The sequence below is a fragment of the Abramis brama genome, assembly GCF_963993115.1.
Source record: "Abramis brama genome assembly, chromosome: 5".
Classification (NCBI taxonomy): domain Eukaryota; kingdom Metazoa; phylum Chordata; class Actinopteri; order Cypriniformes; family Leuciscidae; genus Abramis; species Abramis brama.
The window spans coordinates 14,950,903-14,973,077 of record NC_139967.1 but is presented as its reverse complement, the minus strand read 5'-3'; the positions used below and the strand labels follow the sequence as shown (position 1 = coordinate 14,973,077).

Here is a 22,175-nt window from a genome sequence, read left to right as displayed (position 1 = left end):
TTCAATAACTCGTTCGTTCATGGCACAATGTTTCTCCTAATGCTTTTCACTAGATCTTGCAGCGATGTTAATACTGCAGTGAATTAAAACGCTTTCTTACTTCTTAAACGCTTGTTTACATGACACCATTTAACTAAAAACTGTAAACTTTTTATGTATCTTGGCCATTCATTCAATGACAATGGCGTTTTGGGGGCCTGAATAGTTTTTTTTAACCTTTGAAATTGGGTTTCAAAGTGCAAGTTTTTGAAAACAATATCGTTATCATCTCCATGTAAACTACAAAAACACAAATTTGTGAAAATGATGACGTAAGTTTTTGTGAAAAACTTTTCTGTTTTTAGTACATCATTGTTGTGTAAACATAGCCAGAATTTTGTCACACCAGAAGGAAAAAAGTATATATATATATATATATATAGGCCTATATATTCTTTTATTAAATATACAACCCCAAATCCAGAAAAGTTGGGACATTCTGTAAAATGCAATAAAATCAAGAATCTATGATTTGTTCATTCTCTTTAACCTTTATTTAACTGACGTAAGTGCAAACAAAATATTTTCAAAGTTTTCATTGACCAACTTAAGTGTATTATGTAAATATAATTTTTTTTTGATGGCTGCAACAATTCAAAAATGACATTTCAAAATGCAAGATTGCAGAGAATTTAGGTATTTCACTTTCTACCATGCATAATATTGTGAAAAGATTCTGGGAATCCAAAGAAATCTCATTCTGTGTAGGGCAAGGAGACCTCTGTTGAATGTGCGTCACCTTCAAGCCCTCAGATGGCACTGCATGAGAAACTGTCATGCTACTCTGTTAAATATAGCACTGGAGTTCTTGGGAAAACCAATTTTACTTAACACAGTCTGCTGCATCAAGAAATGCAACTTGAATCTCTGTTACGCAAGGAGAAATCTATTCATCAGTTCTATGCAGAGATGCCAGCGAGTTCTCTGCGCCCGAGCTCATCTCAGATGGTCTAGAAGACTGTGGAAATGTGTGCTGTGGTGAGTCCATGTTTCAGCTTGTTTTTTGGAAAAAACGGACATCGAGTTCTCAGTCCCAAAGATGAAAGGGACCATCCAGACTTTCATCAGCGACAGGTGCAAAAGCAAACATCTGTCATGGTATAGGGGTGCATCAGTGCAAATGGCAGCATGTGTGTGAAGGTACCACTGACGTGGAGGCATATATTGGGATTGTACATATACTGCCATCAAGATGACATCTTTCCTGGGAAGCAAGACAATGTCGGGCCTCAATCATCTACTACACTGTAGAAGGGATGTGCCTGCAGTCCAGATCTGTCTCTTATTGAAAATGTATGGCTCATTATGAAAAGGAGAATCAGACAGCAACGACCACAGACTGTTGAGCAGATGTCTTATATCAGGTGAGATTGCGTAAAAATTCCACTTGAAAAACTGCAACAATTAGTATCCTCAATCCCCAAATGATTAAAAAGTGTAATTAAAAGGAAATGTGATGACACCGTGGTAAACACGCCTCTTTCCCCAATTTTTTGGAGTGTATTGCAGCCACAAAATACACTTAAGTTGGTCAGTGAAAACTTTTAAAAACTTTTCTTTGTACTTTTGTCAGTTAATTAAATAAAAGTTAATTGTCAGTTAATTAAATAAAGGTTAAAGAGAATTAACAAATCACAGATTCTTGATTTTATTGCATTTTACAAAATGTCCCAACTTTTCTGGATTTGGGGTTGTAAATACACTTTTTAAAATATATATAAAATATACAACTTTACATAGATTAGTTCAGTGATTATTTGGTTTTGCATGGTAACAAAGTATGTAAATACATTTATATGGTCATTTTTATATGTTATGTAGGCCATAGCTTAAAATACAATACTTGTGTTGGTCCTCGAGTTTGGCGGATTTGCTTATTTGGATGGAAACATCTGATGACGGAATGGAAGCGTAATGATTGGGGTCAGGAGATCATGTAATAATTGTGACAGGCCTGTCTGTGGTTTGCCGTCTGCCCTTCATTCTTTTCATCTAGTACAGTGGTTCTCAAACTTTTTACACCAAGTACCACCTCAGAAAATATGTGGCTCTCCAAGTACCATCATAATAACCAATATGAAAATACAGTAGCATAGTGGGCTTAACTATTCAGCTACAGTTATGCACAGCTCAAAAATGAGGCAGTTTTATTTCTAATAAGAATATTTATTATTGCCAGCCACTTTAAACATTGTAAAAAGTTTGAATATTAATACTGTACTGTGCTGATTACATACAGGTAAATAAAAAACTTAACGATTAAATTAAAATGTATTGCACCTAAAAGTGAAATAAAAACTGTAGCCTACTTAAAGATTATATTATGAAAATGTATTGTACTTAAAAGTTAAATAAAAACTGTACTGTACTTAAAATCTTAAGTTAAAAAAGGACTGTAATTAATAAAAATAAAAAAATAACACAGGCTGTGTATTCATATTTAATTTTACATGTACATTTAAAATATTCTGGCTGACCCCTGTGAGTTTTTCAAGGCGACCGTTATTTAGAACTTATCACTTTATTGTTTCCATGGTGACGCGTCATTGCTTGTCACGTGACACACCGCAGCCACAATAGCGCTGAATTACCATAGACAGTAAAATTAATGGACACAGCGACCCCATTGGATTCAACCGAGAAAAGTGAAGTCAATTAGAAGCACTCACTTCCCGATGGCTGAGCTTACTGCACAGACTCAAGCTGAGCTTGACGACGTAGATGTGACGTGAGCAACCCGTCTGTCTTCTGTCTTCTGTGCCAAGAGAAATCTGAATCATTCCCTTCCGAAACTTGCAGAGACGTTGAGTGTGAGTAGGAGGTGTCCATGAGCTAGGAGCAGGAGAAACTTTTGCTAAGTATTCTGATTAATTATTTTGTCATTTTGCCTCCACGTCCCCCCGATTGCCCACGAGCTTCTCCTCCTGTCCATACGGTAATCTCTCTACTGTGCGACAGAGAGTCGCATGGTTATGACGCAATCGTTAGCCTATTTTTACAAAAACGGCTTCTACGGGGCCATAATGTAAGATACAAGGTAATGGAGCCTTTTATACATTTTCGTGTTTCTTTAGAAATAAATAATGGACAAATGGAGTCTTTAAACGCCTCAGATGTAAAGTTATTCGCTGTCAAAGTGACGCCAAACTGAATGGGAGTCAATGGAATGCTAACAGCAGGTGATGGTCTGCTAATCAATGGCGGCGCCCGGGGAAGCTTCAATGTTTTCCGAAACATTGCCCCCCTGTGAATTACTGATGATCTGCTTTTATTTCCTTTTTTATTCAAAATATTCACAAATTTGTTAGCTATAGCATGATATTTCTGATATTCCGATTGTCAAATATGTGCAAGTGGAAGTGTTTTGTTGTTTAACACCTTTATAACGACTGCATTAGTTGAGCTATAAATGCGCAATGGGCGGCGCCATGTTTGTACCTAATTATAATGGAAAGGATTATTATTGCCGCTTCCATACAGTAGTGTGTATTTTACAAACTCTAAATGTATTGATTTTTTAGTACTTATGTGTGTCTGAAACCTAAAATAAACATTATCAGGTTGAAAACACTGAATAGTGATACATGACAGCGCTGAGCGTCAGTCTCTGGCTCAGCGCCAGTCAACTGCGAAAGTACATTTGAATTTAACAGTTGATGATCACGTGATGCACTGACCGTTCTACTCACACCGGTGTGATCGTACACTCCAGGGACCAGCCAAGACTGATCACACCGGTGTGATCGTACACTCCAGGGACCAGCCAAGACTGATCACACCGGTGTGATGGTACACTCCAGGGACCAGCCAAGACTGATCACACCGGTGTGATCGTACACTCCAGGGACCAGCCAAGACTGATCACACCGGTGTGATGGTACACTCCAGGGACCAGCCAAAACTGATCACACCGGTTTGATCGTACATGCGAAATTCAGTGATTCCTCTGTGTACCACTAGAGGGAGCCACACTTTGAGAATCAGTGATCTAGTACACTCTTTATTTCTGTTGCCAGTTACCAGACTGAGTCATTGTCGCTGATGGCCTTCAGCACAGGAACTCAGTGCTGGTAAGTGCTGGTCTGAAACGGCTGCGTAGGGGGAAGGTGAAAAAGTCTCCTCGTTTTCAGCTTGAAATAAAATCTATCTTGGTTTTTTGGGGGTTTTAAATTGCTATGAGCAGGCACAAACACTTTTGCATGTCAGAAGTCTTCAATTATAATGGATTATAGTTAGGATATATATATATTGTGTGTGTGTGTGTGTGTGTGTGTGTGTGTGTGTGTGTGTGTTCTTGTTTTTCTATCCCGGTGGGGACTTCAACCTGAATGCACACAGACTCGTGGGGACTCGTGTCACCGTGGGGACCTAAATTGAGGTCCCCACCGGCAAAGCCCCATAGGCACCTCCCAGACAGTGTCTGGACACGCCCCATGCAGTTTTTTCTGAAGTCCTCATGAAGACCGTTTTCAAGACAAAAATCTGTGTGAGTGTGTATCTATGCGCCCCTGGTGGTCACACAGAGTATTGCCGTCCCCACGAGTCACATTGTTCTGGAAAAGTGTGTCACTCTCTAGCGCCCTATTGGGGGTATTGGTCAATAATAAAATTAAAGTATTTTCACTAAAGTAAGATATGAGTTAATAGGGTTTTTATTATATATATATTTATACTGGATATTAGTATACTATTTAGTTATTTATATTACTTTATAAAATAAACAGAATTAAATAAATTTACTGTTGATACACTAGAATGAAGATTCTGGATAGACTAAGCCACAAACAGAATATTATTTTTTTAATTTAGCAAATTCTTCAAATGATTAGAATATAACAGATCTGTTAAAAATGGCATTTATGTAATTAATCAGGGATCTATCTATATTCATATACCCGTTCTCATCCCAAGGCGTCATATACTGACGCTTCTGACATTTCGTCTACATCCGACGCACATGGCACCCTTTAGCGTCAATATGAGACGCAGATAAATATGGGCCAGAAAGCGTCAGTATATGACGCCCTAGGATGAGAATGCGTTAATACCATACTCATTATTGATAACAATAGGAAAGAAATCAAACGAGGTTAGCCAACTCCGGGGTTTCATACTAAATGTAATATATACTAAATATATTATTTAGATTATATACTAAATCTAAACCAATTAATTAAATTAATTAATAATAAATAAATAATTAATTAGTTAAAAACACTCCAAAGTGATTTTGTTAATGTAATTATAATACATTATTATATCATTACTCTAATATGTAATTATCATTTAATTCTAAACTAATTAAATCATGATCAGTAAATGATAATAGTTTTTCCACTCTGTGATACCCTTCTGACAGAGCCTTTCTGCATACATTACACAGAATCAAAGAGTTCACTTTCAACAGATCACTAATAAACCTGAAAAAAAAATTATATATATATATATATATATATATATATATATATATATATATATATATAAATGAACCGGCCCTGACAATATACAATCTTTGTTTCTAAAATTGGCAGCTGCTGTTATTTATAATCTTCTGGCTTTTTTTAAGTATATCACAAATGGGATTCAACATATTTTGGTCTGTTTTTGTAATTCCTTTGCACAAATGGTGTGATATTTGTGTGCTCTTTCAAAAGCCTTAAAAGTGAACTACTAACACACTATTTTTATATAAATGTGTCATGCCTTTATTATCTGGTAAATGCTAGCCGCTAGGCTAACAGAGCAGCACATGACACCCTCATCATACCTCATATCTCACAGTTTATCAGTAGTCTTCCACACCCTGTGCTTTACTAGATGCTGTGAGCTAACAGAGAGACTGACACTGCTTTAGCAGGACTCTCAGCAGAAGAGCGCTCAGTGTGGGAGAACGGGCCAGACCCTAACCCTAACCCTGACCCTGATCCTAACTGCTTTAGCAGGACTCTTCAGCAGAAGAGCGCTCAGTGTGGGAGAACGGGCCAGACACAGCTCTTCTCATGAAGCTAAAGGAAGTGAACAGCACAGAGTGAGAGATAAACAGACGTAGAAATACTGATCCAGCATCCAGATGTGCTGCTAGTAAAGCAGAAGTGGGACAATGATCGCTAGCTAAGAACATGGCTAATGCCCCTGTGATGCTGAGGTAAGCATGTGCCAGCGTCTGCGCTCCCGTTCCCAGTGTCACAGCAGGAGCAGCAGGAGCAGCTGAAGGCCACAGTGGAGGACTGACCATCACCAGCAGTCGTGTTAGCAGAGCAGTTAATAGAGCCTGCATGAAGCAGAGGTGCTGTCAGCATCTGGATGTGGTGGACTAGTACCTCTCCCTGACCCTGACCCTGACCCTAACTCTAGCTGCACATTGACCTCTGGGTCCAGATGTTGGTGACCACAGGTGCTAAATCATTATGGCTACTCTGACAAGGTGAACTCAGATCCTGGAAATGATGAGCACTGTGTCATAATCATAGTCTAACACACACCAGTGTATGCACGGACATGTATGCAGTACACATGCAAACATATTGTGGGAGAATCTGCACCAGTGGCTGAGCCAGAAGGGTGTCCCAGTGTGGAGAAACCGCATCAGCGTTTGTTGAATTATTGTTATTCTTACCATAAATTAAATCACGTGATAGTATTTATAACTAGAATTGACAGTTAATTGATGTAGTTTGCAAATAAAGTATTTCTCCTTTCTCCTCTACCTGGCAAACTGCTGTTTAGGTGAGCGCATTTACATTTATTAATTTAGCAGATGCTTTTATCCAGAGCGACTTACAAATGAGGAATACAACAAGCAATGTGTCTTAAGAGAAAGCAGTAGCAGGAGAAGTGCTAGCAATACATGGTTTCAGTCATTGTCTTGAACAGTATGAGCAAGGAGAGCACTTTCTGTGAAGATGTTTGTTGTTATTTTAACAGTCGTGAGGAGAATGCAGTTAAAGAGTTTCAGAATCAGTATAGACAGTTTCTAAAGGACGTTAGCGTGTGTGGAGGCCTCGTATCCAGAGTGTGGTCTCACTTAAGACAAGCCTCACTTCTTTCAAACCTATTTTACTTATTTGATCTCCTCTCAGAGGGTAAAAATAATATCTGTTCTGGTGAGTACAAGGTCTTCTAATATATATATATATATATATATATATATATATATATATATATATATATATATATATATATACACACACACACATATATATATATATATTTTTTTTTTATTTTTTTTTTATTTTTTTATGAATGTCAATCTTTTTGTGAGTTGTTTAAAAGTTCTAAAATGGGTTCCATTCATTAATGTGTTGTTTTTTTAATATTACATTTAATATGTATTTTAACATCTACATTCTATCATTTTATTTGTACTTAAAAAAAAAAAACATTATATCTGAATTTGAGCAGAAAATGTATTTCTTTTATAACAGCATATATCCTATACACTATATTATCAGAGCATATATGTGCATACATAATTTTTTAAAAGAATACAAAAACCGCACAAGAAAAAAAAGCGCGGGTAATAAACATAGCTATATATATATATAGTGCGCCGAGCGAGTGTCAGTAATGGCTGACAGACACAGATCACAGAACCTGAGGTTCGAGTCCCCACCGCGACCGTCCCCTCCCCCACTCTACTGGGTCTCACACGAGCGAGTGTCAGTAATGGCTGACCCAGATCACACAGAACCTGAGGTTCGAGTCCCCACCGCGACCGTCGCCTCTCCCCCTCCCCCACTCTGCTGGGGGTCTCACACCTGCGACACACTCAGATGCTCGAGAGGCAGGGATGAGACGGACACGGCGAGATGGAGACGAGAGGAGACGAGACATCCGACGAAAAAGTAAGTTTTTGACTTTTTGTACAAGGTTCTCAAAATAATATGGTGCTGTTTGTTTAACTTGCATATTGTTTGCACATATATCGTAACGTAAATGTCACGTCATTTTATTTTCTATAGCGCTTTTCACATTAATCAGAATCTCAAAGCAGCTTTGCAGAAAGTATAGATTAATGTACCAAAATGAAAATAATGATAGTCTAACATTAATATATTAATTAGGGCTTTAGATTCCTAAGAGTCTTAAGCTCATGTTTTAAGGCCACAGATAGGATTGCATAGGTGACTGCATTTTTAGCGGTAATCCGCTTTTAAACTTCGCCTAATTTAAAATGTTGTTGTCTTTATGTAACTTCTGAAAGACATATTTTGCGTCCCTGTTACTTCATCTAGATGTTTAGCTCACTGTTGGTAACATTAATGTAAGATGGCCAGGAGTTTCATCTTTTGCGGCCTACACGTGCAGCCATGAGGAGTCTGAGGCCAGGCCTGAGATTCATGCGTTTTATCACTATAAACACTAATAATGGGTTTCAAAAAAACAAGAGGGAAGTTTAATGAATTCAGAACAACTTTTTTCTACTTCTGTAATGCAGTTTTCAAGACCAGACAATAAATGGCATTTATTTTCAGTATGAAATTGTATTGGCTTATGTTACAATGCCAGTTACTTTAATATATTGCCAAATTGTACCATTGCAGTTTTAAATACAGTGTAATGTGATGTTTGACCATGATGTCTGACTATGACACTTGTGCTTGCAGACTAATGTTACGAATGGCAGCTCTGGATGCACAGGTGAGATAATGAGAAGATAGTAGGCTACAAAACACATTTTACTCATTTGTGGTATGTCAAATTGTAGTGCGTCATTTATTACTTAAAATAGACTAATTCTTAAAGCTTATATATGTAGCTTAATGAGACAGAGTAACTGAGGTTTTTAAAAGCACAACCTTGGAGAAAAGTAAATGTCCATCATAGCCCCCCATGCGCCCTCCTTTCATTCTCCTGCAACACCAGGCCAAGTTCATGGATGTGCATGAAATTCAATCTTTTAATCTGCTATCTTTTGTTTACAGGTAAATAATGTTTTAATTAATAACCGATCAGTTTAATTTATAAGTTTAGAGGCCACTACATTATCACAAAGTAATTAATACAATCTTAAGGTTGATTTTTTGTAAACTTACATTTTTTGTTATAACTTGATCTGTACATTTTCTTTACGGTTTAATTAAAAAATAAAACATCATCTGTTAGAAGTCAAGGCAAGTAGATGATTATATCTGCTTATTTTAGTGAAAATGTTCATTTAAAAAAAACATTTTAGTATTTTTACTTTTTTGTTAAACATTTGAAACGCTTTTAAAGGACAGAAGATTTGGTATTGTGGCATTAAATGATATAAATATGTCTAGCCATATGATCATGTTATTGTGAAACCAAAAGTGTACTTTTCATGTTCAATATAAAGATAAAAAAAATACCTCGCTGATATCTAAAAAATGTATTTTACATGCATTCATCGTTGGTGAAAATTAATTTCTAATGGCTAAATAAATTTGGCCAATTATCCCTAAACTCTGACATGTTAGTAATGTCCAGTTACTGAACCATTGATATAATTAACTGTACGTGCTGAGGAAATACAACATGTTGTCCTGTGTACTGTCAATTTCAGTGGATACTGTAGTTAAGTTTGTTTTGTTGTAATTTTTTATCATTGTATTTAATTAAAAGTCACAGTTCACATTAAATTTGTGGTAACTACAGGTTTTGCTAAATTGGTGTCATTGATATCAGCCTTATTTTGATACTTATTTTAAATGTATTAGTTTGTATTTTTGTATGTATTTGCTTGTTTAAGCCTAACCCTATAGACCTTATGTAGACCCCTTTTCAGCGCCGCGCTCGTTGTCTTTTGTCTTGTATATTCACAGTGATCTTGTGTATTTATGAATGAACGACTTGTTTTAAAATCTTTCCGTTCTACTGACATTTGTCAAGACATCTTCGTTAACTTTACATTAAAGTCCGCGTGAACCGGAAGTTGCAAACGACTTTTCTCCAGTGTTGTGACGTATTTCCCAGTGAAAAGGAATATTGAACAGAGGGTTTTACTCTAGCGCTCCTCCTCTCCATCTCTCACTCATAGCAGACTAACGGTTTGAGGAGTGGTTAAGCGTTTCCCAAACCAAGCCGTCAAACCTACATCATCAGAGAAGGAACGCCATTCCAGACCGGAAGTAACTTTTCAGACTTTGATTAAAGATTACGACAGCAAACAAGTTTTTTCTGTGTATTAACTTGCACGGATTAATTGTTCACCACAAGACTAGTAATATGCGCTAACAAAGTAAATAGGTTCAATTTTGATTTCAGTTGGACTTTAAGTAAATCCACTTAAAAAGCTTATTACTCCTGGACAGCGAATGCCATAGAGATATACAGAGCGACCGCAAAAACGGAAGTTCAAAGACAATATTATAAAGATGCTGCGCGCTTGTTTCTCTGGCGCATAAGGTCTATAGTAGGAGGAAGTAAAATGGAAAAATATTTTAAATAATTATTTTTTTTGTCTTTGTAATTTACATTGCAGTGAATGATGTGACAGATGATGTGACAGATGATGTGACAGAAGAGAAGACAAAGGTAGGCTACATCCACAGATAAACATATAACTGATGGTTGAGGTAAGGGACAAAACAGTTTTAGAAGTTAGTTTTTACTTTTTATTATTTAATACTACATTATTATAAATTTATATATTTGTAGACAAAGGTCTTAGCTAATGAACCATATAAGGGAACAGGTTTTTCTGAAAATGAAATAACTTCGTTAGACGCATTAAAAAGCATGCTATTTTAATTTGATTCATCCAACAGCAGTGTAAAGTCTGTAATAATGTAATTATTGCGTTCAGTAAAGGAGCTGACTGACTAAAATATTGACAAGACAACAAATTAAGACAACTAACTAATTTTTATACAGCAATCCTTCCAGTTCCAAAATAAGACACACTGTACCGCTAAAAGGAGAAAAACAAACTTTTTTCTCCTTTTAGCGGTACAGTGTCTTATATTTACAGAACACAAGAAGTGTATGTTAGGTTGTGTAACGGTAAGCATTATTATGTGCCGCCCTGTAGCAGCAACAGAAATGTTCCCTATGTGAATCAAAGTATCTGTAGTCTGTCTATAAATCGCAACAATTACGTACATTTTATTTGTGCCTGACCTGCATTAATTACGCAGTGCGAAATGCCAGTGTACATGTTCACTCTGTCTTTGAAGTCCATTACATCAGGGTTTGCTATTGTGGTGATACGAATTAATTATTTATAATAAAAATATTCCATTAAAAATATGAATCATACATTTTGAATTCATGGTGACAGTAGATGTAAAGATGTATGTAAGGCATGTTAATCAGGCCAAATATATATGTAAATAAAATTAATACAATAATTCCCCATATTGCAAAACAAAAATTATTACACTTTATTTTAAAGTGACGTAGTTACATTATACTGAGTAGTATTAATCAACTACATGTACTAACTATAACTAACTATATATTTGTATTGTTTAATATATTACAGATCTCTGTCTTTCAATTTAAATGCTGAGGACAGGCTAAATTGTGTAAATTGAAAATGTGTTTTTCAAACATAGAGCATGTATTTAAAATAAAACTAAAGAAATTAAAAGCAATGAATGTCCTGAGTATCCAGATTTCCTTTAGATTGAACTTTAAGTATTTTAATTTTGATTCATTTCTTTATTTTTAACATAAAGAGGGCTTCTGTGTGTAGGACATGTTTTGTCCCTTTATCTCAAGAATCAGTTATAGTTTAAATGGTTAAAACAGTCAGGGTTCAAAGTAGGCCTCAACCAAGCTATTGCAAAAGTCAATCTGCACCACCAAGCCTGCAAAAGTATGTGTCAGGCAACCAACTGAACCCTACCGGACAAACGCAATTGTGTTACAGGACACTAACCATAACTAAGACATTTCTAATTTGAGTTTTTTTTTTCTATTTTATCCTTTTATTTTCCTGCTCTTTATGAGTTGTTCAGTGGAATATATGGGATCCCCTGTGGCTCACCTGGTAGAGTGTTTGCTGTCAACAATAAATCCTTATTTGAAGGTTCAATTCTGGAGGTGGCATAAATGGAAAAAGAAAACCTTCCAAAAAACCTTTTTGTTTGATTGTTTTGTAGGTTCAAAGCTGTCACTTGAGTCACCTCCAGAAATTAAAAGCACATCACAGTGCTTGTGAAGAACGCTACATGAAGGCGCACACAAAAACTGTAAATGATGAACGGGAGAAGACCATGTTTTTACATCAGAGCATGAAAACAAAGGTTAGTTGTATTAAATGCTTTCGTTTATATACCTTCGGTTGCTAGGTCATTCTTATGTTCGTAAAACAAGTGAACTTTGGGGCATTTTTCAACATCATAACATTGAGCTTGCCGTTTTCAGTCAGCAGGCCCTTCTAGTCAGCAGTTGGCCCACACATAGATTTTGAGCCCAGGTCTCAGTGCTCAGTCTGCACCCTAGACAGTGAGCCACAGGGTTCCCCAAAATAAAGCCACAGATCCGCCCATTGCAAGGCCTCTTCAGAAGCCTCATGAATGTTCTTGATAGTTTTAGAGTTTGCTGAACTCATTTCCCAGCAAAGCTCTGACATCCAACTTCAACTGGCTCGCACTGAGATCTCCAGCCATTGCTCCAACACACTGAGACGAGCTCTTCATATTTTGCCTTTTTTAACTCGCTGGCTTCCTCAGTCCTGTCTTTAGTGGACAGTTAGTTCTATCAAAACCACTTGGTTTCGCTACCGATGTCAACACCATGTTTGGGCGGAGCCGTGTGATTTGCAATGTTCTCTGGGAACTGAAGCTGCCTTCCTAGGTCAACCTGGCGCTGCCAGTCCTGTGCTGTGGTGAGCAGTCCTCCCTGAGGAGATACTTCTAATAGGTTTAGCTAGATCACTTTTGACCTGTTCTTCAATGACACTGAAACATTCTGTGCCTATGTTCATTATGAGTGTGCACATAGTCTGGAGTTTCCCATTGCCCCTCGATGTCTTCTCCAGGATATCCTCTACATCCTCATCCAACTAAAGGCTCTCCTTTTACTTAGCGGCAGGTCACTTAACCTGACGCTGTTCAGACTTTCTGCTTTGTATAGGGACTCATGTTGCATGGAGGTTATGGGGGAGTCCTCCTCCGTCTGACCAGGTTCTGTAGTCGGCACCATGAAACTTGAACTGCTTGCTACGGCATTGCTCCACTTGTCCCTTCCTCAAGCATGCCACCGGTGTTTGGTGAATCATCAGACCTCTCAGGTTCTTGCCTGCCTTAATACAAATACAGACTGTGCTCATGGTCATTACCAATAGATTCGTCCAATAGGGATGCTCATCCAACCCGCCCACCTCCCCCCATTCTTAGATGACTGTCAGAAGAAACAGTTATTCACTCATCAGATGATCACGCTCGTGCTATGAGTCTCTGCGAAAAAAGCGGCAATAATATCTGAATGCAGAGCAAATGAGAAACCTGTTTTGCAATCTTTTTCTTTTGTTCATATTATAATCTTATGTTTCTTTACATAGATTTCTTGACATATATCTCTTGACATTTCTTGACATATATCTCTATCAGCAATGACTCGACTCAATGGTTATGATTTTTTGCTATATTCATGCATTGCTAATGCCACTACTACTAGTATTGCCACTACAGCCTGGAAATTTATAGTTGCATTGTCATTTATAAAATCTGCACACTGAATGTTTCACTTTGGACAGACATTTATAATTGCAGTATGGTGTTTGTCTTGGCATTCCTGATCAAGACTTCTAACTCATACGTTTTATTCACAGCCTAAAAGGAAAATGCTTGGATATGAAACAGAAGAATCAAGTTCAGAGTTCAGCGAGTATATACCGGACACAGAGGATCAATCAGAGAGTGACAGGTCAGCAAAGGAAGAGAGTTTAGCAAAAGATGTCAAACAGCAAAAGAGAAGAAAGGTTCAGTCAAAAACATCAAGATCTAAACCATGTAAAAGAAAGTGTGTGACACGTTCTAGTTCCTCGGCTACCAGTGGAACCAAAGAATCCTCTTCATCTGTTGAAAATGACACCGGACAATCCTCTTTATGTGACGAACATGACAGCGGCGACTCCTCTTCATCGGATGAGCATATCAGCGGCCAATCCTCTTCACCTGATACTTCTAATGTGAAGGTCATGATGCTGAAGAAAAAAACAGATGGTGGCAGACTATACAACAAAAAGTACTTCTGCTTGTTCTGCTCTAAACCATTCAGTAAAATGGCTCGCCATTTGGTATCAAAGCACAAAGATAAGCCAGAGGTGGCAAGAGCAGTTGCATTTCCGAAAGGGTCTAAAGAGCGACGATTACAGCTGAGTTTATTGAGAAATAAAGGGAACCGTTGTCATAATACTCGGGTGCTTAAAGAAGGAGAAGGACTGGTGATACCCCGACAGCAATCCATTTCACCAGTAACAGCAAGTGATTACTTGCACTGTGTAAACTGTGAGGCCTACCTAAAGAGGAAATCATTATGGAGGCACATGCAGAGATGCCATCTTAGCAAAAAAGTCAAAGGAATGAAGCCAGGAAAAACTAGAGTTCAGGCCCTTTGCTCGTATACTGAACCAGTTCCAGAGAGTGTGAATGCACGATTTTGGAAAATGGTGCTTGAAATGCATGAGGATAAGATAACAGATGTTGTCCGCAAAGAGAAAATCATATTAAAATTAGGGCAACATCTCTTTAATAAGCATGGCCATGATGTCACAAAGCATGAATATATCAGGCAAAAGATGCGCGAGACAGGGCGACTAGTTCTCCAAGGAAAAGAGACTGGCAAGTTGAAGGAGGTGTCAGACTTCTTTGTACCCGCTAATTTTCCTCATGTGATCGAAGCAGTTCAAAGTGTGTCTGGTTTGAATGATGAAACTAACACATTCAAAGCACCATCTTTAGCACTAAAGTTAGGGCACAACCTCAAGAAATTGGCCAACATTATTGAATGTGAGGCAATGATGTCAGGCGATAAGAATGCTCTTAACAATGTGCAGGCCTTCAAACAAATCTGTAACACTAAATGGAGTGAGTGTGTGTCATCCCAAGCCCTCCGAAATTTGAGTGAGGCAAAATGGAACTCTCCGCAACTCCTTCCCTTTGCTGAAGATGTGAAAAAAATGCACCAGTATCTTGACAGACAGAGTAAGGAGTACCAAACAAAACTTGAGGAAGAACCAAGTAACAAGAACTGGGCAAACCTTGCAAAAATGACACTTTGTCAGGTAATACTTTTTAATCGTAGAAGAGAAGGAGAAGTATCCAAGATGTCCCTTATTGCTTTTACACTGAGGGATACCTCGTTGACTCATCCAGATGTAGAGCTTGCTTTGTCAGACCTTGAGAAGAAACTTTGTAAGCACTTCCAAAGAATTGAGATAAGAGGCAAACGAGGACGAAAGGTCCCCATTCTTCTCACACCGGATATGCTGACATCGATGGAGCTACTTGTCAAGACTCGCCGTAACTGTGAAGTTCCCGATGAGAATGTGTTCATGTTTGGAAGACCTCAAGCACTCAGTCACTTCAGAGGATCAGATGTTATTCGTAAGATTGCTCAAAGCTGTGGAGCAAAACACCCAGAGGCATTATCCTCCACGAAACTGAGAAAGCACATGGCCACTATGTCCAAGGTGCTCAACTTAAAGGACAATGAAATGGATGACCTCGCTGACTTCCTCGGACATGACATCCGAGTCCATCGGCAGTATTATAGGTTACCCGAAGGCACATTACAGCTTGCCAAAATAAGTAAGGTTCTTATGGCCATGGAACGAGGACAGCTATCTGAGTTCAAAGGAAGGAATCTTGATGAGATCCAGATTGATCCACAAGGTAAAACAGGCCTGAGTTAATAACTAAGTAAATTCATTTACACATATTCTTCCATAGATTATTATTTTTTATTTTTTTTGTCAAATGCCAATGAAATGTTCAATTGATTGATTTAAATAAACTAGCAGATTGAAAATTATCAAATGCCATGTTATGATCAGCTGGAACTCCATTGTTGGTTATAGACATTGGTTGAATGAAGCTGTTTAAAAAATATTTTGTTCGCTACTTATTAATTTTACCTGTATGTTTACTGTGTTTTATAGAGAGAGTACTGATGGACAGTGATGGATCAGACTCTGAAAATGAGACTGGAAATGGTCCTTCACCTTCAGATTCAGCAGGTATGTAGTCAGCTACTGAAAGGGAATGATGGGAAAGCTAGAAAAGGCTTGAATATTACTGGAAGAACAATTTGAGTGTGTTTACTGATATTTAGGAGTGCTTGTTGAATATTCTTTTACTAAAAGAGAGCTATTATGTGTCCAGACAAATCAATGGAGTCCACTAATGAAGTTGAACAACACAATCAACAACCATCCAAAGGTAATACGATTTAAATTAAACAGGAGGATTATGAAGACTTCTGATATTGTTTTACTTTTAAAGAACCAGTGCTTTATGATTTGCATATTTTCACTTGCTTTTATTTTTTTATATCCTAGATAATATATATTCTTAAGATAATTTTGTATAATTTTCTCTTATACATTTTTCTGAAAATAGTATAATTTAGTCTGTGTACCAACAGAAAAAAAGAGTACTTAATTGCACACAGTGCCCCTTGCTAATATTGGCATTATTGGTTAATCTGAGAAGAGAAGGAAGTGAAAAGACATTTTTGTTGTTTCAGCTTTTGATCTTTTGTTCAAAAGTATAAAACAATCCCCTGCTCTAACAGTTAAAAACACAGTTTCATAAGAACAAAACCAAATAAACCCCAATATATTTGGTAAATTAGATGCGTGGCACAATTACTGGTATCCATTTAGTCAGCATTCTGTGCCATTACTGTATATTACCTATATATAAAGTCTTCTCAGTTGTGCACATATGTTTTATAACAGGCAAGGATAAAGAACTGCAGCCAATTGGCAAGGACTTGGACAAACCACACACAACAAAGGGTAAGCTGTTTTTCAAATGTCTTATGAAATGTCACACATTCCATTTTTTGTGAAAGTTCAGTCAGAATTAAGTCATTTTAATTGGAATCTACAAAGAGACCCATTTATATTGACAACAGAGTTCCCTTAAAGGGTTAGTTCACCCAAAAATGAGAATTCTGTCATTAATTACTCTCCCTAATGTCTTTCCAAACCCGTAAGACATTTGTTCATCTTCGAAACACAAATGAAGTTATTTTTGACGAAATCTAAGAGGATTCTGATCCATCCATATGCAACAACGTCATTGCAACTTTCAAGGCCCAGAAAGTTAGTAAAGACATCATTAAAATAGTCCATGTGACTACAGTTGTTCAACCTTAATGTTATTAAGCGAATACTTTTTGTGCGCACAAACCAAACAAAAATAACGACTTAATTCAACGATTTTTTCTCTTCCACGTCATTCTCCTACTCTGTTGACATAGTGTAAACAGTGCAGCGCTTCCGGGTTCTACGTCAGAACACCGGCTCACCATTGGCCGACGCTGGTCATGTGAGCTCTACGACACATGCGTGTGATGCTGACACAGGAGCGTTCTGATGTAGGATCAGGAAGCGCTGCACTGTTTACACTACGTGAATAGCGTAGGAAAAGGATGTGGAAGAGAAGAAGGTTGTGCACAAAAGGTTTTCTCATCGCTTCATAACTTTAAGGTTGAACCACTGTATTCACATGGACTATTTAACAATGTCTTTACTTCCTTTTTGGGCCTTGAAAGTTGTAATGATGTTGCTGCCTATGGAAGGACAGAATCCTCTCGTATTTCGTCAAAAATATCTTCATTTGTGTTTCGCAGATAAACTAAGGTCTAACAGGTTTGGAACGACAGTAGGGAGAGTAATTAATGACAGAAGTTTCATTTTTGGGTGAACTAACCCTTTAAATTTCATGTGGAGGTCAAATTTGGTGAAAAGTAGAAAGTGTCTCTATCTCAGTGATCTGTGCTGGAGTTTTGTAACAGCAGCATGGCAGATCCAAAGTGGAGGAAGTGCTTATTTTACTGGCTACTTCTCTCCATACAGCGACTTTTTACGGACCATTTCTTAATCTGCAAGTGTTGTATTGGACAGAACTGTCTGAGAATTCAGGCTCGAGACTAGACAGAATGAAAATATATTTCCAATATTTATGATCAATATATTATGATCAGTATATGGTGTAAATATACTTAAAAAAATGTATTCACAATGTATTTACACTGTAAAATTGAGTGTACTTCGAAAACGTGGAAAACATTTATGAATTTCCTTAAATTTCATGGGCGTTTTAATCAAATTTGAAAGTTTGTAATAGAAAAACATACAAAAGAGTGTCGGGACAATGACTTTGTGCATTTATTTGTATTTATTTCACTGAAACTTTACTGAATAAATACAAAAAAACATAGAAAACTTAACATAGAAGTTAATAGAAATCACTTCAATAGATTTCTGCATTTTAAATAAAGCAACATGCAGCATATTCTCAATTTCTTGTTCTTCTGCTGATGTTATAATGTTATAAAGTCGAGAGCCCAACTAAAGCAAACACGGATCACAATCTGGTGACTAATATTATATTATTTTCAATAAATCATCAACATCTAAATCTAAATCTAAATGTTAATTTCTCAATAAGAACTTGTGTAGACGTCTGACAGAAATCAAGTCAGTCTGGTTAGTAATAAGTAAAGCTGGTAATGCTGTTTGTGGAGCCGTTTAACCCTCCTCTGCTGAGATCTTCAGAGATCTGTTAGTGTTTTGTTCTGTTGGGATTTAAAAGGTTTGTGTTGTCTGAGTTTCGTGGGTCACCATTGTGCTGAAGAACAGAGCCTGTGCTTCAGTCCAGCAGAAGAGCAAGAAACATTGAGAATATGCTGCATGTTGCTTTATCTAAAAACTATGTAACTCTATTGGAGTTATTCTTTTTTAAATGCATTTATTCAGTGAAGTTTCAGACATGCACAACGTATTTACAGTTTAATAAATAGAAATAAATACAAAGTCTATCATTGTCCCAACACTCTTAAGTCTTTGTACTAGCAACTTACAACTTTGATTAAAACACCCTTAAGAAATGTAAGGAAATCGTGTTCCTCATGCTTTTGAAGTACACTCAATTAATGACATTTTACAGTGTAAATATATTATATATATTAAATATATTATTATTAATATATTTTTTATAAATGAAAAGTGGCAATTCCTTGTGTATTATTCAATATATTGTAAAATATAACAAATATTTTCCGTATATTTACACCATATAATATATTGATCATAAATATATGAAACTATATTTTCATTTCCAAGCAAAATCCTTATAATTGTGTTTTTTAAGATCTGTTGCCGTTGTTCACCGTGGGCCAATATAATTTAAGCATGGGTAAACCCCTCCCGTTATGTGCAGCTTTAATTAGGTCCTATATCGTAAATGTTTCGTTTCTAAAGGCTTAAACATGTAAAGAAAAGAAAAGAAAAGGAAAAGGTCATCCTGTACAAATGTACTTCAATTTCCCAAGCAGTATTTATGGTTATGACCAATAAAACCTAAATATTTTGTCATTTTTGGCTTGGTCCATTTTCGGCCCAGGTCCATTACACATTTTAGATAGTGACTAAATTACCAGCAATATTTTTGTCAAAATAGTCCTTTTTAATAAAGTATCACTGTTTATATTGTTACTAGGTATCATGCTTGCAAACATGTGCCATAATTTACAGATTTTCAACCATGCTAACTAGATTTTAGCAAAAACGTATGTATAAAACTGTAAAACAATGAGAGAAAAACTGAAGATCATGTATTTATTTTATATGTTATTCACGTTCATGTCGTGTGGGATAACAATTACTTTTATCCCAATCACAATTACTAATATTTATTTTTATTTTATTCAGCATCTTCACAAAACCCACGGAGAAAGTGGTCTAAAGAAGAGATCCAGGCTGTGGAAAAAACTCTGATGGACTACATCCACTCTGGAAAGGTTCCTGGTAAAGCCCAGTGCATGGAGTGCATTGAAAGGTCACCAGCGGCACTTCGGGGGAGAAGTTGGGAGGGGGTGAAATTTTATGTTAAGAATCGTATTGATGCCTTAAAGCGAAAAATGTAGAAGAAAAGGTCCTTTAGCTAGATGTTTCTCTTCTTCCTGTTTGTTGAAGGCAACACGATGTTCAAAATGTGTTTCAAAACACAAGTTAAATAAATGTTCAAGAGCATTAAGAAATCGTAGATTCTTGTTTTTGTTGTAATTACCCAAATTTTCAAACTTTTCTTGGGGAAGTGTGGTCCAAAACTGTGGCACATTTGCATAAAAACAAAAAAAAAACTTGGATAGATAGATGGATAGACAGACAGATATAAAGACATACAGATGACAGATTGATAGATAATACAGACAGATAGTTTTGTGTTGAGTTTAAGGATTTAAAAAAAAGACAGCTTAAAGTCCTTACACACTGAGTCCAAAATTCTCGCACATTAAAAAATATACGACCTCACTTTGTGTCAGGTTTCGTACAAACGAAGCAGGCAAGATGGTAAGTTTGATATTTTAATAGCAGAATGGATCGGACACAGCGTGAATGGTGAGTAAAACAGGAAGTAGAGAATCAGATGAAGCTTAACTGAATGGTAACCAAGTCTCTCTCTCTTTCTTATCCAGATGAAGATGATGAAATTTCTGATGACAGAATGAAGACTGGCTGAAGAGGATCGGGATCAACGGTGAGTATGCAGGTAGGTAAAGTCTTGTAGGAAAGGAGTCTTTGGGCCCTATTTTAACGATCTGAAACGCAAGTGTCAAAGCGCAAAGCGCAAGTAACTTTGTGGGCGGGTCTTGGCGCTGTTGCTATTTTCCCGGCGGAATAAATGACTCTTGCGCCAGGCGCAAATCTAAAATGGGTTGGTCTGAAGAGCTTCATTATTCATAGGTGTGGTTTGGGCGTAACGTGAAATAAACCAATCAGAGCGTCATCTCACATTCCCTTTAAGAGCAGGCGCGCTTGATCTAAAGCGGATTCCTATCATAACGGCGGATTTGCCAGACGCGCGCCAGGCGCGGTTCACAGCCAAGGAGAGCGACGCTCTCGTCAGGGATGTTGGGGATGGAGAAACCCGCCCAAATTAACTTCGGTTAAAAAGGCGTATGATAATTTGGGTAAATGTGTAAGCTAGATGTATGCTTTTATAATAAATTGTCTATCTATCTATCTATCTATCTATCGTAATAATGTATGATTTGCAAAAATGAAAACTGCTGCTTCTGTGTAGATGAGAGAATCAAAGTGTATGCGCGTTGTGCACACGCTACATTGATTATGGCCAAGCATGCACCCTTACAATAGCATATGAATAACATGCGCAACGCGCCACTGACTTTAAACTATTTTTTCCTGGTTAGTGGCGCAATTGTTTTCTAAACCTGCAAAATAGCATGAAGGAACGTTTGCGCCGGAACACGCCTCCTTTTTTGCGCTGAACCGCCCAGGGAGCGCAAGTTCATTCCCTAGTTTAGCGACGTGCTTCTGTGGAGGGAAAAGCGCGCTTTGCGCGGGTGCAAAATAGGAATGATACATGCGTCGGTGTACAAAGTCAATTGCGCTGGGTGCAAGATAGGGCCCTTTGTGTCTTGTATTAACATGTATAGACGAGACCAGACGAGGAGTGAAGGGAGAGTGCTGAATATATGGATCTGGATCCTGGATCTCCTGGATCTGTCTGCTGCCTTCGACACAGTGAATCATCAGATCCTTATGTCCAGCCTCTCATCACTGGGCATCACAGGAACTTCCCTCCACTGGTTTGAGTCCTATCTCACAGGTCGGTCCTTCAGGGTTGCATGGAGAGGCGAGGTATCCAGAGCACATCAGCTGACCACAGGGGTTCCTCAGGGTTCAATTCTTGGACCCTTGCTCTTCTCCATCTACACCACATCACTGGGACATATCATACAAGCACACGGTTTCTCCTACCACTGCTATGCTGATGACACGCAGCTCTTACTCTCATTTCAACCAGATGATCCCACAGTAGCTGCACGGATCTCAAGCTGTCTGGCGGACATCTCGACATGGATGAAGGAACATCACTTGCAGCTCAACCTGGCAAAGACTGAGCTTCTCGTCCTCCCTGCCAATCCGTCTCTACAGCACAACTTCACTATCCAGCTAGATTCAT

The 22,175-nt window shown here is 37.6% G+C and overlaps 2 protein-coding genes across 3 annotated transcripts in view; both read left to right on the top strand.

Annotated features, from left to right (window-relative positions):
• osbp2b (oxysterol binding protein 2b) overlaps positions 1-22,175 on the top strand; it is a 90,772-nt gene that overhangs the window by 29,206 nt on the left and 39,391 nt on the right. The window lies entirely within an intron of this gene.
• On the top strand, positions 12,069-20,417 carry LOC311083638 (uncharacterized protein). Its single transcript, XM_084115329.1, has 6 exons — positions 12,069-12,251; positions 13,781-15,845; positions 16,112-16,189; positions 16,335-16,391; positions 16,913-16,972; positions 19,895-20,417. Exons 1-6 carry the CDS (start codon positions 12,177-12,179, stop codon positions 20,107-20,109), a joined length of 2,550 nt encoding a protein of 849 aa, XP_083971455.1. The 5' UTR covers positions 12,069-12,176; the 3' UTR covers positions 20,110-20,417.

Bases quoted from the DNA above. Each gene is read 5' to 3' on its own strand.
- LOC311083638 (XM_084115329.1), top strand. From the start codon at position 12,177: ATGAAGGCGCACACAAAAACTGTAAATGATGAACGGGAGAAGACCATG. The intron at 16,190-16,334 runs GTATGTAGTCAG...TTATGTGTCCAG, and splicing joins TTCACCTTCAGATTCAGCAG to ACAAATCAATGGAGTCCACT. The intron at 16,392-16,912 runs GTAATACGATTT...GTTTTATAACAG, and splicing joins CAATCAACAACCATCCAAAG to GCAAGGATAAAGAACTGCAG.